General features: G+C 33.1%; 1 protein-coding gene across 3 annotated transcripts in view; it reads left to right on the forward strand.

Annotated features, from left to right (window-relative positions):
• The window catches only part of nolo (ADAMTS-like no long nerve cord), a 2006971-nt gene that overhangs the window by 1930631 nt on the left and 59555 nt on the right, over positions 1 to 16785 (forward strand). For all 3 annotated transcript variants that reach the window (XM_072535059.1, XM_072535060.1, XM_072535061.1), the window contains exon 14: positions 14924 to 15177. In XM_072535059.1, coding sequence (XP_072391160.1) covers positions 14924 to 15177 — 254 coding nt within the window. The remainder of the gene's footprint in view (positions 1 to 14923; positions 15178 to 16785) is intronic.

Genomic DNA, 16785 nt, shown 5'->3' on the forward strand with positions numbered 1-16785 from the left:
AGTTATACACTGTAAACAAATTTAAATTATTTTCAGCTATTATATACACTCTTTTTTGTACATTGATATACTTTTGCACCTATATGCACTTTAAAACGTATGAGTATGTAGACAATTTCACAAAGCTAGATTTTTCTTATAGTTAACTAGTCAACTTTTGAATAATCAGGAATAGTGCTGTTCAGCAGTCAACAGTGCAAGAGCCGTCCCTGCACGGACCACAGGGCGCATGGATCGAATACTAGCGACAACGACGGCGCGTAGCTGTCAAGCAGAAATAAGACATTCCTTTTTTGGTTTTGTTAATTTTAAGTTCTTATAAAATAATTATAATAAAGGTGTAAAGTCAGAATAAATATTTTTTATACAAGGAATACAGTCCACAATACTTCTGAAGGCTCAGAAATAAAAACATTATTCATGGTCATTCGAACGGATTTTATCAACAAGCAAGTTAGTGTATTTTTTATCGGAAAGTGAAAAAGTTTATATGGCATGGTATGTGGTGAGTACACATTTTTTCATTCCTATAATACCTATCCTGGAATAAGAGAGATATTAATTTGTGTCACGAGGTTATTATAATTTCGGTTTGTTAGGATTTATTAATAGCAAGCTTTAAACTTTATTAATATTATACATAGTCGATGCAATGGATCAGTTAACAGTTTTAAAAAGAAAGCGTGGTATCTTTAAGGCACAAATTACAAAATTTGATTCATTTATAAGCAGTTTTACTCACGATAAAATAGTAGAATTACAAGTTAGGGTTGACAAATGCAAAGAATGGTGGAATGATTTTGATCAAATACAAAGTGAAATTGACTTATTAGACACATCAGAGGAACAATTACAAGAAAGGTTAGATTTTCAGGATGCATATTTTAAACTAATAGCCTCTGCAGAAATTATATTAAAGAATGAAGTTAATTTAAACGAGACTATAGCAAACTCAGGTCACAATACTAGTTTAGATCGAAATAGCTTAAAAAATGTACGGTTACCACCACTGGAGGTTCCAACTTTTAATGGTTGTTATCAACATTGGTTAGAATTTAGAGATAGTTTTACTAGTATGGTCATAGAAAATTCTGATTTAAATGATGTTGACAAGCTTCACTATTTAAAAAGGGCTTTGATAGGGGATGCCCAGGATGAACTGGAGCAGCTAAAAACTACTAGCAAAAATTTTACTATTGCATGGCAACTTTTATCTGAAACATATGAAAAGAAAAAACTTATTGCACGTGATCATATTGAAGCTATATATGAATATCCAAAAATAACTCGGGTAAATAGTTTAGAATTAAAGAAATTGTCAGGTTGTATAAAAAGAAATTTAAAGTCACTAGGTATGTTAGGTTATCCAGTTGAACATTGGGATGTTCTTTTACTTTGTACCATAGAGAAAAAGCTTGATTATTACACAAATAAGGAATGGCAAGAAAAGGGTCCAGTTAACGAATTTTCTACGATACAGGAATTCTTAGCATTTATAGATCATAAAGTACAACACTTACAAAATTCAGAAAGGGATAAACAAGATATAGAGCAAATATCAAAGGAAACAAAAAAAAGGGTGCAAAAAATGACATTATCAAAGTCATTCATTGCAACGTCCAAACAATGTGCACTTTGTAATTTACCGCACTATTTTTATTCATGTAAAAAATTTCATAATTTATCAGTGTCAGCTAGAAGACAAGAGGTAACAAAATCAAAAGCATGTTGGAACTGTCTAAAGGATGGACACTTAGTACAACATTGTACATGGGGAGGTTGTAAACTTTGTGGAAAACGACACAATACTCTTTTACATATGGATGGTAAATTTATAAACAATTCTCATTTACAAACAAATGCAACTCAACTCAACGGATCAAAGGTTGAATCACAAATTTGTGGTATATCTACCCAGAAAGAAACACACACACAGGGAAATGGCATATCTAAACAGGGAAAGGAAGTACATATTCAGGGACAAGGTGCATTCCATAATAATTCAATGGAAGGTACATCTCAATTAAACTTTTTGGGTCAGACAGGTTTTTTGGAATCACATTCGGGTGATATAGGTCAGACATGTTTTTTAGAATCACATTCGGGTGATATAGGTCAGGATTCAATTAATTTTTTAAATCATTCTAAGCAAGGTATATCATACAGATTAAAAACTGATATTTTACTTTCAACGGCCTTAGTATATATGCAAGACAAATATGGAATTTTGCATGAATGTAGAGTTTTATTGGACTCAGGTTCACAGTCAAATTTTATATCACGTTCATTTTTTGAAAAATTACAATTACGGGCAGATAAGGTACACATTCCGGTTAAAGGTTTAGGTCAAGGTATAACAAACATTTCTCAGGCATTAAATGGGACACTTTTATCAAAGTTTAGCAATTATCAAACAAATGCATTTTTATTGGTAATTGATAAAATTTCTGACAATTTACCAACTTCGGATTTAAACTTGGATTTTATAAATATTCCTAAAAACATTGTACTTGCAGATGAAACATTTGGGGTTTCAAAACAAATTGATGTATTACTGGGAGCATCAGTTTTTTGGCAATTATTATGTGTGGGTCAGATAAAACTTGGCAAAGATCAACCAATTCTCCAAAAAACTAAGTTGGGATGGGTTATTTCAGGGCCAGTTAGTCAATCAATTAAGGTTAGCAACAATTCAGTGGTATGTAATTTTTCGTCTAATGTTTTGGAAAACCAAATTGAAAAATTTTGGTTAATAGAAGAATTTGGTGCAAAAAAGGTTATGTCCAAGGAGGACATTTATTGTCAAGAGTTGTTTGAAGCTAGCACAATTAAAAATGAAAACGGTGATTTTGTTGTTAAATTACCAACAAGGTCAAACATTTCTGACTTAGGAGATTCTTATAGTAATGCACTAAAAAGATTTCAATTATTGGAAAATAAATTAAATAAAAATTTGGAAATGAAAATTAAATACCATGAGTTTATGCAGGAATATATCCAGTTGGGTCACATGTCAAAGGTTGAAGATAAAACTGATTTCAATTCAGAAACACCCAACTACTATCTTCCACGTCATGGAGTTTTAAAAGAAACGTCTTTAACTACAAAATTAAGGGTAGTGTTTGATGGGTCAGCTAGAACTGACAGTGGTTTGTCATTAAATGATGTTCTAATGGTCGGACCAAAATTACAAGATGATTTAATGTGCATTCTTCTTCGTTTTCGAAAACATAATGTAGTTATAGCTTCAGACATCGAAAAGATGTATCGACAGGTTTTTGTTTGCAAAACTCAGCAAAAACTACAACAAATATTATGGAGGTTTTCGGATGAGCAACCAATTGAGACATACAAGCTGAAAACGCTAACATATGGGACCGCTCCAGCAGCATTTTTGGCTATAAGAAGCTTACAACAATTAGCTCATGAGAATCAATTGAACCTGCCTCTAGCTTCCCAGGTGATTTTAAAGGATTTTTATGTTGATGATTTGCTTACAGGAGGGAGTTCAATTGAAGAAGTAAAATCATTAAAGGATGAATTAAATAATATTTTGTGCACAGCAGGATTTTCACTTAGAAAATGGGTATCAAACAAACCTGAAATTTTTGATGAGGATATTCAAATAAAGGGAGACATTGAACATTATCTTGCAGATGATGTTACAACAAAAACATTAGGGCTTTATTGGAACTCAAAGATAGATTCGCTTCAATATAAAATCAATTTTTCTAATTACACAAAGGTTAGCAAAAGAACAGTTCTGTCTTTAGTTTCACAGATATTTGATCCTCTTGGACTAGTAGGGCCAGTTATAATTAAAGCTAAATTAATAATGCAATCACTATGGCAATTAAAATTAAATTGGGATGAGTCTTTACCTTTAGATTTACACACAGCTTGGAACCAGTTTAGGGAATCAATTGCAGATTTGGAGAAAACTCACATTAGCAGGCAAGTTTTGTGTTCTAATCCAATTAATAGACAATTACATTGTTTCAGTGACGCTTCAGAGTCTGCTTATGGAGCAGCACTCTACATTCGGTCACTGGATCAAGGTGGTTCTTGCTTAGTTCATTTATTATGTGCGAAATCAAGAGTAGCACCCTTAAAAACAATATCTTTGCCTAGATTGGAATTGTGTGGTGCTTTATTGGCTGCCAAATTGGCATCGGCGGTTATCGCAACAATAGGTGTTAGCTTTGATGAGGTACATTTTTGGTCTGATTCAATGATAACTCTTCATTGGATTTTGGGTGAACCGTCACAATGGAAAACCTTCGTTGGAAATAGGGTGTCGGAAATACAAAGGCTTTCTAATGGATATAGCTGGCATCATGTTGACTCGCATGATAACCCAGCCGACATAATTACGCGCGGATATGAACCAAAGTTATTAAACACTTCAAAATTGTGGTGGAATGGGCCACCATGGTTAGCTTCTCATAAATTGTCTTGGCCTACTAAGGCTTTGTCAAATTCACACATTTCTATCATACCTGACCAGAAGGTAATTCAAACATTTATATTAACTGTGCAATTTGCCGAAATTTGGAACCGATTTTCCAGCTTAGCTAAATTGCAGCGTGTTTTTGCATATATACTTCGGTTTGTCACCAATTGTAAATCATCTAATAATAAGACAACGGGTCCTTTTACTGTAGATGAAAAAGAAAGAAGTTTTTTCTGTTTGGTATATATGGCACAAAATGAAGTATTTCATCAGGAAATACAAACAATAAAAAAATCAAAACCAATACATAAATCGAGTAAAATCTTATCATTAAATCCTTTTCTTGATGATACAGGACTATTACGAGTTGGTGGACGTCTTCAAAAGTCAGAATTGTCTTTTGACCAGAAGCATCCAATCATACTCCCGAACGGTCATGCATTAACTAAACTTATAGTGATATCGTATCATCATAAATACTTGCATGCAGGTCCACAAGCATTGCTATCAATAATTCGTTTAAAATTTTGGTTATTATCTGGACGTAGCACGGTTAGGCACATTCTGCATAAATGTGTTACTTGCTTTCGTGTCAAACCTACATTGCTTGTACCTCTTATGGGAGATTTACCTAAATCTAGACTTCTGCCTACAAGGCCATTTTATAATTGTGGTGTAGATTATGGGGGTCCCTTTGAATTGAAAACAAGCTATTTACGGAATTGTAAAGTAGTTAAATGCTATATATGTATTTTTACATGTTTTACAACAAGGGCGACACATATTGAACTTGTATATGATTTAAGTACTAATTCATTCTTAAATTCATTTAAACGTTTCATTGCTAGAAGAGGTCTATGTAAAAATATGTATTCTGATAATGGAACTAACTTCGTTGGGGCAAATAATCATTTGCAGGAGTTATATTCATTTATGAATGATGCAACGGTAAAATCAAATTTTTTAGATTATTTTTCGGAACATAAGATTCATTGGCATTTTATTCCAGCTCACTCACCACATTTTGGTGGCATCTGGGAATCAACTGTAAAATCGGTAAAGTTTCATATACGAAGGGTAATGTGTAATAATAAATTTACATATGACGAAATGTATACTTTGTTGACGCAAATTGAGTCTCTCCTAAATTCCCGTCCTTTATTACCTCTGTCGGAAAGTCCAGAAGACCTTGGTGTACTCACCCCTGGACATTTTCTAATTGGAGCACCACTTGTAGCACTGCCACAAGAAGAGCTAACTGAAATAAATCCGAATAAGTTGAAACGGTATCATCACCTGACTCAGATAATTCAGAGTTTTTGGGTACGCTGGTCACGTGAGTACCTCTCTTCACTTCAGCAGCGAACCAAATGGAGAACAACAGCTGACAACGTGAAAATTGGATCATTGGTTATTATTCAAGAGGATGGTCTTCCTCCTACTAAATGGGAATTGGGTAGAATATTGCAACTACATGCTGGGACAGATAATGTTGTGCGGGTTGTGACTGTGCGTACTTCTAAAGGTGAATTCAAAAGGCCTTGTGTAAAGTTAGCCGTCCTGCCAATGGATGAACAATAATGGTTATGGTTTACAAGAAGCGTTGTTTGAAAGGCATCACTTAAGCCTTTCAAGGGGGGCGGCATGTTCAGCAGTCAACAGTGCAAGAGCCGTCCCTGCACGGACCACAGGGCGCATGGATCGAATACTAGCGACAACGACGGCGCGTAGCTGTCAAGCAGAAATAAGACATTCCTTTTTTGGTTTTGTTAATTTTAAGTTCTTATAAAATAATTATAATAAAGGTGTAAAGTCAGAATAAATATTTTTTATACAAGGAATACAGTCCACAATACTTCTGAAGGCTCAGAAATAAAAACATTATTCAAGTGCTCTTCATTATTTACGTTATGTTATAAAGATTTGCATCTAAAAACTCTCCTCTTCACTCCCACTAGTAATTTTTTTTACCATAAAACCTAACATCTTTTCGGATAACTTTTTTAAGACACTTACTTATTAAAAAACTTGTTTAATTTGTATTTTGAGATCGATTTCCGAACTGGAAATCGAAACGTCAAAAATGAAGCTTTTAAACTAAAAGTGTGGCCTTTCCCCAGTAAAAATAATAATCCTGCTTATCAGACGTTAAAATATATCTACAAATATATAACCCCCTATAAATTTAGATTGTCAATAGGCTTAGGTAATAAAATCAAATACACCAATTTATAAAAAAAGAAAAGTAAAGAAAAATAGTAATAAAAAAAAATAAATAAGAAAATAATAAGAAAAATAATAATCAAAAAGATTAAATTAAAATCGCATAAGACTTAGATACAAAAAAAGTATATAAAAAATAAGTTGATTGGTAAAGACTGCACGATTGATTTCAATGCACAATTTTTTGGGTAACTTAAATAATTTCTTTTAAGAGCGTAGGCGCAAAATTTCTAGCCAACGCTTTTTAAATGCATTCATTTTTTTTTCAAATCCTGAGAAAAGTAATAAATATTTTTGAAAAATTTAAATGCAGAATGAAAGACTACATCATTACCGACGGCCGAAAGTCCCTTAGAATAAAAATAATAAGCCAAAGTTTCTTTTAAATGAGATATTTGAAATTAAAAATCACACTTAATTTTCTTTTTTTTTTTTTTCACCCCTGTAACTTACTAAAACAAACATTATAAAAGTTTTAAGGAACTTTCGGCCCTCGGTAATAATGTAGTCTTTCATTCTGCGTTTAAATTTTTTAAAAATACTTATTTTATATAATATATAATATAATAAGTTTTCTCAAAATTCGAAAAAAATGAATGCATTTAAAAGCATTGGCCCGAAATTTTGCGCCTACACTCTTAACAGTTATTGATAGGATTCAGTGACAATAATAATATATATGGTAAAAAGGTTTTATTTTGTAAGATAATTTAGAATGTCATCATATTGCAGGTATTATAGACTACAAGCCCATAGGATATTTTTAAGGGGTCATTTGACCCAGCATGAATGACATATAAATCAATACTGCAATATGTAATAACAACTTTAGAAACTATGCCGTCAATGTTTATCGGTACAGGTGGCTACTTAAGTAAGGTAAACTTACCACTCAAGGGGTGGGGGGTATTTAAGTCAAATATATTTGTGTGGCAGATATAACTTATAACTGCAGTGCCGTACATATTGGCTGGTACAAGGGTGAGAAATCTTTTTTTTTTTGTCTTTATAGAAGGGGGGTCTGGAATCTTCAAAATACATCTCAGTCCAGGACGCCGCCTGACTGACCTTAGTGCAGGATTCGTTGTTTGTACACTCGGCGATAGTTCCCAAGGTACTTTAAAATGCCCTCGCGTCGCCGAGTCTACGCCGAATGCCTACCTGCTAAACCAGACCCTCCTCTGTCTTCCAGCGATCTGAAAGCGGAATGGTCGCTATAAGGCCGGCATCACTTCTGAAGCACTACCTTTATTCATTCATTCTCCATTCATCCTCATCTGCACTCAATTCATCAGCAAGGAGGCTTCCAGTGTCGTTCCAGGTAGCGCGTAGAAGAGCCTCAGTAGTAAATAATATATTCTTAGAACACCAAACATCCACAAAAACATACGCTATAAATTCCAGTCAGATAGAGTGCATAAATCTTCGATTTTCTTTGTCAGAACTCGAATTTGGCATTTCAACTTTAAAGAATTCGGCAGCAGGACCCGATATGATCCCCTGAATTTTTCTCAAAAATTTACATCAAAATACACAATTGAAACTACTTGAACTATATAACATTATATGGATTGGACAAGCCAAGAATTTCCTTCTCTTTGGCAACAGTCGCAACAAAATTCCAATCAAGAAATCTGATTCACAACTAAGAGAGAAAAATGTTAAAGTTTTGTATAATATGTTTTTAAAATTGGCAAAATAAATCTTGTTTAGCTTAAATATGCAATTTTTATTGAAATGAGAAAAATATGTATCTATATGAACTTTTCATATATTCCTCTCTCTAGTGATCAACATTTGGAAACCTATCATTGCGTTTATAGTCTGCAAGCCTATGGAAGATTTTTAATGGATTAATTAATAAGACCCAGCATGAATTACATATAAAACAATACTACAATTACTACCAATTCTTATCGGTACATGTGAGTCACAGGTAAGATAAACTTACTACACGGGGGGGTAAGTTTTTTTTTACCAAACGTTTTTATACGGCATTTATAACTTAGGTAGGTAATACAAAAATAGTGACCTGCGACCTAATTCTGTACAAAAATATTGGTACCAAGAGCAGGGAAATTGTCCATTTTCGGCAATTTGACACAGTGCGGCATTTATACACAGAGTTCGAAATCGGTATATAGATTAATTTTTTTGCAGGCCGTACAAGTTGGCTGGGACAGCAATAAGAAATCTAAGGGGCTAAACCCCCATGCTTTGTGTATCGATAGAAATTGGCGGCATAGTTTCTAAAGTTGTTAGTACGTATTGTAGTATTGATTTATGTGTGATTCATGCTGGGTCCAGTGACCCATGAAAAATGTCTCATGGGCTTGTAGTCCATTAGGCTGGTAGTTATCCAACCTGTATAATATGAAAAACTGAAACGAAAAAAATACATATATACCTTAGTATTCTACTATTTTTAAATTTCTGAGAACACAAATTTTCTTTTAATTACAGAAAAAAACTAACTCCAAATATAGTATTATAAACAATTTTTAGATTGCTGAAAAGATAAAGCATTTATTGTTTTTATGAAGCTATAGAGCTAGATGCCTTGGTAGGTTTTCAGATTTTTGGTTCTAAACAAACTTTTAGCGTGTTTATAATTTGTTTCACTAGTAACTAGTCTATTAATTATTAATTTGGTAATTATAATTTTACAAATTATGTAATAAAATTTTATATTAATTTAGGTATAGTTTATAATTAAAGTTATTAATTATGAATGATAATAATCATAATTTATAGAGTAGACAATTTATTATTGTTAAATATTATATACTTTATTGATATTTTATCAAGCATTATTTTTGACAAAAATATACTTTTGTTAATAATTTAAAATTAGTCAGCAGAGTAACGTATTACGGGAGTCTGATGCGCCAACATTTTCCTTGCGTTTACCTTTTAGTGCATCCTAATCCGACGTAAGAATATAGTGCCGTTCATATATTTATTATCATTATTTCCAAATTGATACTTTTCACAGCGTCTCAAAGAAAACGCCCCTTTTCCTACCATAAAAAATTTGGCCGCCATGCGTCATGTCATTGTTAATTAATCCAAGAAGTTACAGCCTATTGTTTTTGTTCTACTGGATGGACTGTAGACTATTAATACACAAAATATAAATCGCAATACGATAACTAAGGGTAACTCTAATTATTACGTGTTGACCACGTCCATTCTAAAATTTGTGTTGTCTAGTTAGCTCAGTCTGGTTAAAAAAAAGGTTGAAAAATTTTTCGCAGATATCTAAAGCTTTTAAGACATAGGTGGGGGTTACTATGGGAATAGATGAAAAAGTACTCTATTTTTACCTTGCGTTTTTTTTAAACAATAATTTATTCACAATTCTATTCTTTGTTTATAAGTTTTTCCCCTCATATTTTACATAAACAATATTTATATCATTTTTTTATATCAAGAATATCTTTTTTCCGGTTATTAAATTAAAATTGATAAATAATGTACAGAGATATTTGCAAAAAAGCAGTTTTTTGCATTAATTTATAAATTTTATTAATTTTTAATTCACAAAATAAAATGTTATTAATACATTTGAACATCGAGGAATTACCGTCTTTTAAATTTGTGCGAAATTTTCCCCCGATCGGGCAAATAGTTTAAAAGTTACTTAAGTTATTTACGCCTGAAGCTAAATATTTAAACTATTGAACTTGCTCTATTATTGATGCTGGACACATTTAGCAAATTTTATAGGATTCTTTAAGACTTAAACTATCTCAGAAGTTAAATGCATATTGCGTTTTCATCGAAATTATTTTTACAAAATAAACGTTTGAAAAATGAGTATGTTTTTTACTTGTAAACAATTGTAATAACTTCTATATTTTTCAAGCTACAGACTTGTACGTACAACTATTGGATAGCTGGTAAAAAAACTCACATTAAAAAAAGCTTTCTATGACCAATAGGAACGAAGTTAGGGATTATTTTTTCAAAAATCATATCTCCATTGGTTATAAATATTAAGAAGTAAAATTTGTACAAATTTTTAATGGGAATCTAAACTTTATACTGACACTGTTATCCTCTCCACTTACCTATGTTGATCTTTCAAAAGTACCTTCGTTTCGAATGGCTGTAAGTTTCGAAAAATTGGATGAATTTTATAGCTATAAATTTCAATTTAAAGTTTAGATTTTCATTCAAAATTTGTGTAAATTTTACTTCTTATACCAACTATCTAATGGTTGTACGTACAAGTCAGTAGCTTGAAAAATATAGAAGTTATTACAAATGTTTATAAGTAAAAAACATACCCTTTTTCAAACGTTTATGTTGTCAATAATTTCGATGAAAATGCTTAATATACTTTTCCATCTATTCGTCATCTAGTAACCCCCAGCTATGTCTTAAAAGCTTCAAATATCTGCGAAAAATTTTGCCATGAAATCGATGATTTTTGCACAACCAGACTGGGCTAAGTAGATTTAAGGCACTATTGTTATATATGAAGGTAAATAAAACCAATTCTTCTTCTTCTTCTTCATGTGCCTTGTCCGTTCCGAACGTTGGCAATCAACATGGCTATTCTGACTTTGTTTACGGCAGATCTGAATAGTTCAGCAGATGACAATCCGAACCATTGCCGCAAGTTTTGGAGCCACGAGTGTCTTCTCCTCCCTGGACCCCTTCTGCTGTCTATTTTCCCTTGAACGATCAGCTGTAGTACTCTATATTTATTATGTCTCATAACGTGACCCAAGTATTCCAACTTTCTTTTCTTTATTCTTATTCCTACCTCTTTTTCTTTACCTATCCGGCGTAGTACCTCTTCGTTGGTCACGTTTTCAGTCCAGGATATACGTAATATACGTCGGTAAGCCCACATTTTGAAGGCCTTTACTTTTTTCATCAATGTTGCGGTCATTGTCCACGCCTCCATTCCATATAACAAAACCGGGAACACATATCATTTCAGAAGTCGAATTTTGAGAGGTAGGGTGAGGCTTTTAGAGGTGAAAATTTGCTTCATGCTAGTGAACGATGCTCTTGCCTTTTCTACTTTTATACGTATTTCCTTCGCTTGATCCCAATTTGAGTAAACTGTTGTTCCCAAGTAGATGTACGAATCCACGTGTTCAATTCTTTATTTGTTTAATATCAGTTGCTGTGGTGGTTGTTGGGTTTTGCTTACTAACATCCATTTGGTTTTTGTGATATTTAGGTTTTTTGTATCTTACTCATTAGGCAACTCAGTTCCTCCATGCTACTTGCTAGAATCACAGTGTCATCAGCATATCTTATGTTATTAATTATTTCTCCATTTATCTTTATGCCTTCTGTGCTTTCCTCCAGCGCTGTCTTAAATACTTCTTCTGAGTATATATTAAAGAGAATAGGAGACAAGATACAACCCTGTCGTACCCCTTTCTTGCTCTCAATTTTATTGGTCAATGTAGATCCTACTTTCACTTTAGCTGTTTGACCCCAATAGAGACTCGCTATTGTTCGAATGTCTCTGTAGTCGACTCCGATCTTATGGAGAACTTCAATTATCTTTTCGTGCTTTACGTTATCGAATGCTTTTGCGTAGTCTATAAAGCATATGTACACGTCTTTGTTGATATCTCTGCAGCGCTGGATGAGTACCTGTAGACTAAAAAGTGCTTCTCTTGTCCCAAGAGAATTCCGAAACCCAAACTGCGAATCTCCAATTTTATCCTCGCATTTTTTGCTTATTCTGTTGTAAATAACCTTGGTGTATGCCTTCGAAATGTGGTTAATTAGACTTATCATCCGATGTTGATCACAAGACTTTGCTTTTGGTTTTTTCGGTATGGCAACAAAAGTTGACTCTAGCCAGTCTTCAGGAAACTCCCCGCTGTTATAAATATTGTTAAAGGGTCTGACGAGTGAGTCTAGAAATTGACTGTTTGTTTCGCACAGCATTTTCAATACTTCCCCGTATACGTTATCGTTGCCTGGTCTTTTGTTATTTTTAAGACCCTTTATAGCATTCTCCAATTCTGATTTTAGAATAGAAGGGCCAGTATCATCATTGCTCAGTGTATACCCACAAGGACGGTCATCATTAAACAGTTGTTCCACATAAGTTTCCCAGATTCTAACTATTTTATCGGGGTCTAGTTGTAGATTTCCATTATCATCGCACAGCCCTTTCGATAAAATATTGTAGCTTTTCTTTGTTGTGAGTTCCTCACCAATAAAACCAGTTTTGAATAAAACCAATAGGTAATGATAAATGAAAAAAAGTGCTGTAATCATTTATTTGAAAGAAGTCACACATATGTACATTGCTCATAGACATATAATACTTAGACTGAGGGCTGCAATGTAGATTTGTTCCCCAGTGCGACAGAGAAAGATGATGCAAAGCAGTCCCCGCATCTCTTTCTAACGGGCAGGGTTTATTGCCCACGTAACCTTCCCACTTCCAAACATAAGTGAGGTAGCAACTTAAATTAATATAACTTACATTTGCTAGCTTACACTATCAACAAGTCGAGTGGTAGTGTGTGTGGTGGCTTTGAACTACGTTCATTAGCCGCAGATCACAATTATTAACATAATACTAAATTAATTTTGATCAATTACTTTAATTTTTTTTAATTGCACTTTCGATAATGTGTTAACTAAAAATTATGGAAAACTAGACAATTATCAGATTCATCATAGATTTGATTTTTGCAGCGAAAATGCAACTCAACCTCTAGAAATCATACGAACAAGCTAACTTTTGCTGATAATGTCAATTTTGGGACCCCAAAAAGATGCGAAAAAGTTTGCCACTCCTAACCCCGAGCTTCCCCCTAACCCGTAGGTCGGAAGACATCGATGTACCAAGTAGTAGTTAACCAGAAAATGTAGCTGAGATAATTTTGAACAAAAATGTTTATTAGCGCTGTTTTTGTAGAATAAACTGTTCTCTCAGAAAAAATGCTTGAGGCGACCGGCAAAATAGTCAGTTTGTCAGTAGTTTTGCGGCAAATAAAGTCAGTTTCTATAAAGCTGTTAAATGAGTACAATTTGCCTGATTTTTATAAAATTTATCACTTCCATTGACCGGTCGCTGTGCAATTTCCATTGCTAGAGTCTAATCTTCCAAACGTATAACACTAAATTTCGATTTTGAGTATTGACAATAAATATGAAGCATTTGAAAGATGCCTAAAAATGCTGAATTTAAACTTTCGCATTACGATCTCATGTCACGGAAAATGCTTCCACAAAAAAGAAAATATTTAAGATTCTTTGTAAATTAAACGTTTAAATTCAGCGTTTTTTAGGCATAGTTCAAATGCCTCATATTTGTTTCTAAAACTTAAAATCAAAATTTTATGCCATAGATTTTGAAGACTAGGCTCTAACAATAGAAATTCGATAGCGACTGTTCAATGGAAGTGAAAAATTTTATTATAATCGTAAAAGATGGCAAAAAAACTGACTTCATTTGCTGCAAAATGCAAAAGTTCCATACGAAAGATATCGATATGGATAAAACTTTTATTTAAAAAATGGATTTTACGCGTCTAACTGACATTCATAATCGCCGGTCGCTTTAAGCGTTGTTTTTGAGAGAACGGCTTATTCTACAGAAAAAGTCCTTATTATAATTTTTGTTCAAAATTATCTTAGCTGCATTCTTGTTAAAAACATTTTTTTCTACGGCGTACAAATTCGTAGTAAACCGATGTTTTCCGTTTCCCCCCTCCCTTCGAATTGGGTTTTAGAGGGAAGCCGGGAGTAGGAGTGGTAAATTTTTTTGCATATTTTTGAGGTCCCTAAACTGACATCCTCAGCAAAGTTCACCTTGTATGTATGATTTTTAAAGGTTGAGTGGCATTTTCTCTCTGGCGACTGGAGTAAATCGATTGTTATAAAAACTTAATTCTGCGTTTGTTTTTAAACGTTCAATTTATCAACAACTATAGGTATGACAACTTCTTATTTGAAAATAATTTGTTTTTGGAAACGATTTTCAAAGTGGAAATCGAAACATCAAAAACAAACGTAAAATGTAATTCTCATAACCTCTTAAAACAAGTTATTATTGATATTAAAACAAAAATCAAATTTAAAATATACATTTCAAAACAAATTTAATATTCCAAATATAATTATCAAAATCTAAAAAATAGTTTAGAGCCAAAGTCTGAATTTTATGCTTTTAGGCATGTAATTTCTGCATTGTGACTCGTACCTTGTTTCTTTGTATTTACACACATCTTACTTTAAATGCAAACTTTTCAGATTTATTCCCGACGAATGGGGACCTTGCAGTGTAACATGCGGAGAAGGCATACGAAAGAGGGAAGTTCATTGTAAAATATTTTTGGAATTTTCCAGAACTATAGCAAAACTTCCAGATAAACAGTGTACTGGACCCAAACCTACAGAGTCAGAGCCTTGTTATATGGAGCCTTGCGTTTCCGAAAAAATCGGAATGGATGTTAAGGATGATCCTTACAGTCGAGCCGATATAAAAGTTGTTCCTGGGTCTCCAGGTAAAGTTCTTTTTGTTTTTTTTTTGTCTAATAAATCTTTTGCATGTTTCTTATTTATTTATTGTATTAGTACAAAATTTTTAAAATAAGAGGATTTGACCTAAAATATTCAGATAAATTTACCTTATTTCTTGCCGGTACTACCTATAATGCAAAATGTACGTTGGTGCTCCCAATTATCTCTACCAGGTAGAGGTAGAATCCTTTTTCAAGTGATGTAGGAACTACCGCTCAAACACTTGTCTAGGTGCACACCTACTTACTGGACTATTGATCCGAATAAACTTTCTGTCTATCTTCAATTCTTTGCAAGCAAAGGCTTTGGAAAAGATTATCTAAATATTATACATAATTATGAAATTGCTTCAGACCATACCCCAGTAACAGCGACGCTAAATTTAAGATTTATTGAGAACGAACGTCCAGCGAAACTGCACAATCACAAGACTGATTGGAATCTGTTTAGGTAAGAAATACATCAAATAATAAACCTTAATATTTAACTAAAAACGAAAGATGAACTTGAAATGAAAGTAAACGACTTTAGATACTACACTTCTCCAAAAAGCTGCCTGTAATGCCACTCTAGATTGTAAAGCTATACAGAATAACAGAAACTGTCCCATCAATATTAGAAACCAAGTTAAAGAGAAGAAGCGACTAAGGAAGATATGGAAAACACAGGGCAAAAGCAAGATAAAATAAACTACAATAGAGCCGCAAGACAGCTAAAAATGCAACAGTATATCACAAAAACTCCTACGTTAAAAATTATCTTCTAAATTTAACACCAACAGCAGATACCGATTATTTACTTTGGAATGCCAGCAGGAAGTTAAAAAACCAATTAAACACATCGAAGCATTGAGAAACCCAGATTTCTCATGGGCGAGAACAGATTAAGAAAAAGCAGAGACATTTGAAAAATATCTTGAAGAAGTTTTTCCAACCTCTACCCTCTGTCAGTGCTGAGTAAGATAAAGCTATTTACGAAATTCTGGCAACAATCCAACAGCCAGGTGAGTAAATTAAACCAGTATCTAAAAAAAAGTAAAAAGTGCTATTAAATATACCTAGCTTAAAAACCAAAAAAAAAGGTCCAGAATATGATATAATTGAAACTATCTTAAAAGATAAAGAAATAGTTATGATAGCACAATTTTTCAATGCCTCACTAAGGCTTAAAATTATACCAACTCAATGGAAAATTGCTGATATAATAATGATCCATAAACCTGGCAAACCACCTCACGAACATATAACTATTATCGTTCTATTAGTCTCTTACCGGTGATTGCTAAACTATTTGAGAAGCTAATAGCGCCAAGACTTGAGACAAGACTCAAGAATAGAACAAGTAGATAGAGTCGTTGATATGGTGAATAAAACTTTTGGGGAAAAAATACTGCTCTCCACTATTTCTTGACGTCAGTCAGGCATTTAATTAAGTCTGACATGAAGGGTTGCTCTTCATATAAAATAAACGTTCCAGAGTCAATGTTTAGTTTACTAAAATCATATTAAAAAAGAAGATATTACCGTGTTAAGTATGAATCAGAAATCTACCATAAAAGATCTGGAGTCCCTCAAGGTAGTATTCTGTGTCCT

The sequence above is a fragment of the Diabrotica undecimpunctata genome, chromosome 6 (genome assembly GCF_040954645.1).
Source record: "Diabrotica undecimpunctata isolate CICGRU chromosome 6, icDiaUnde3, whole genome shotgun sequence".
NCBI lineage: Eukaryota > Metazoa > Arthropoda > Insecta > Coleoptera > Chrysomelidae > Diabrotica > Diabrotica undecimpunctata.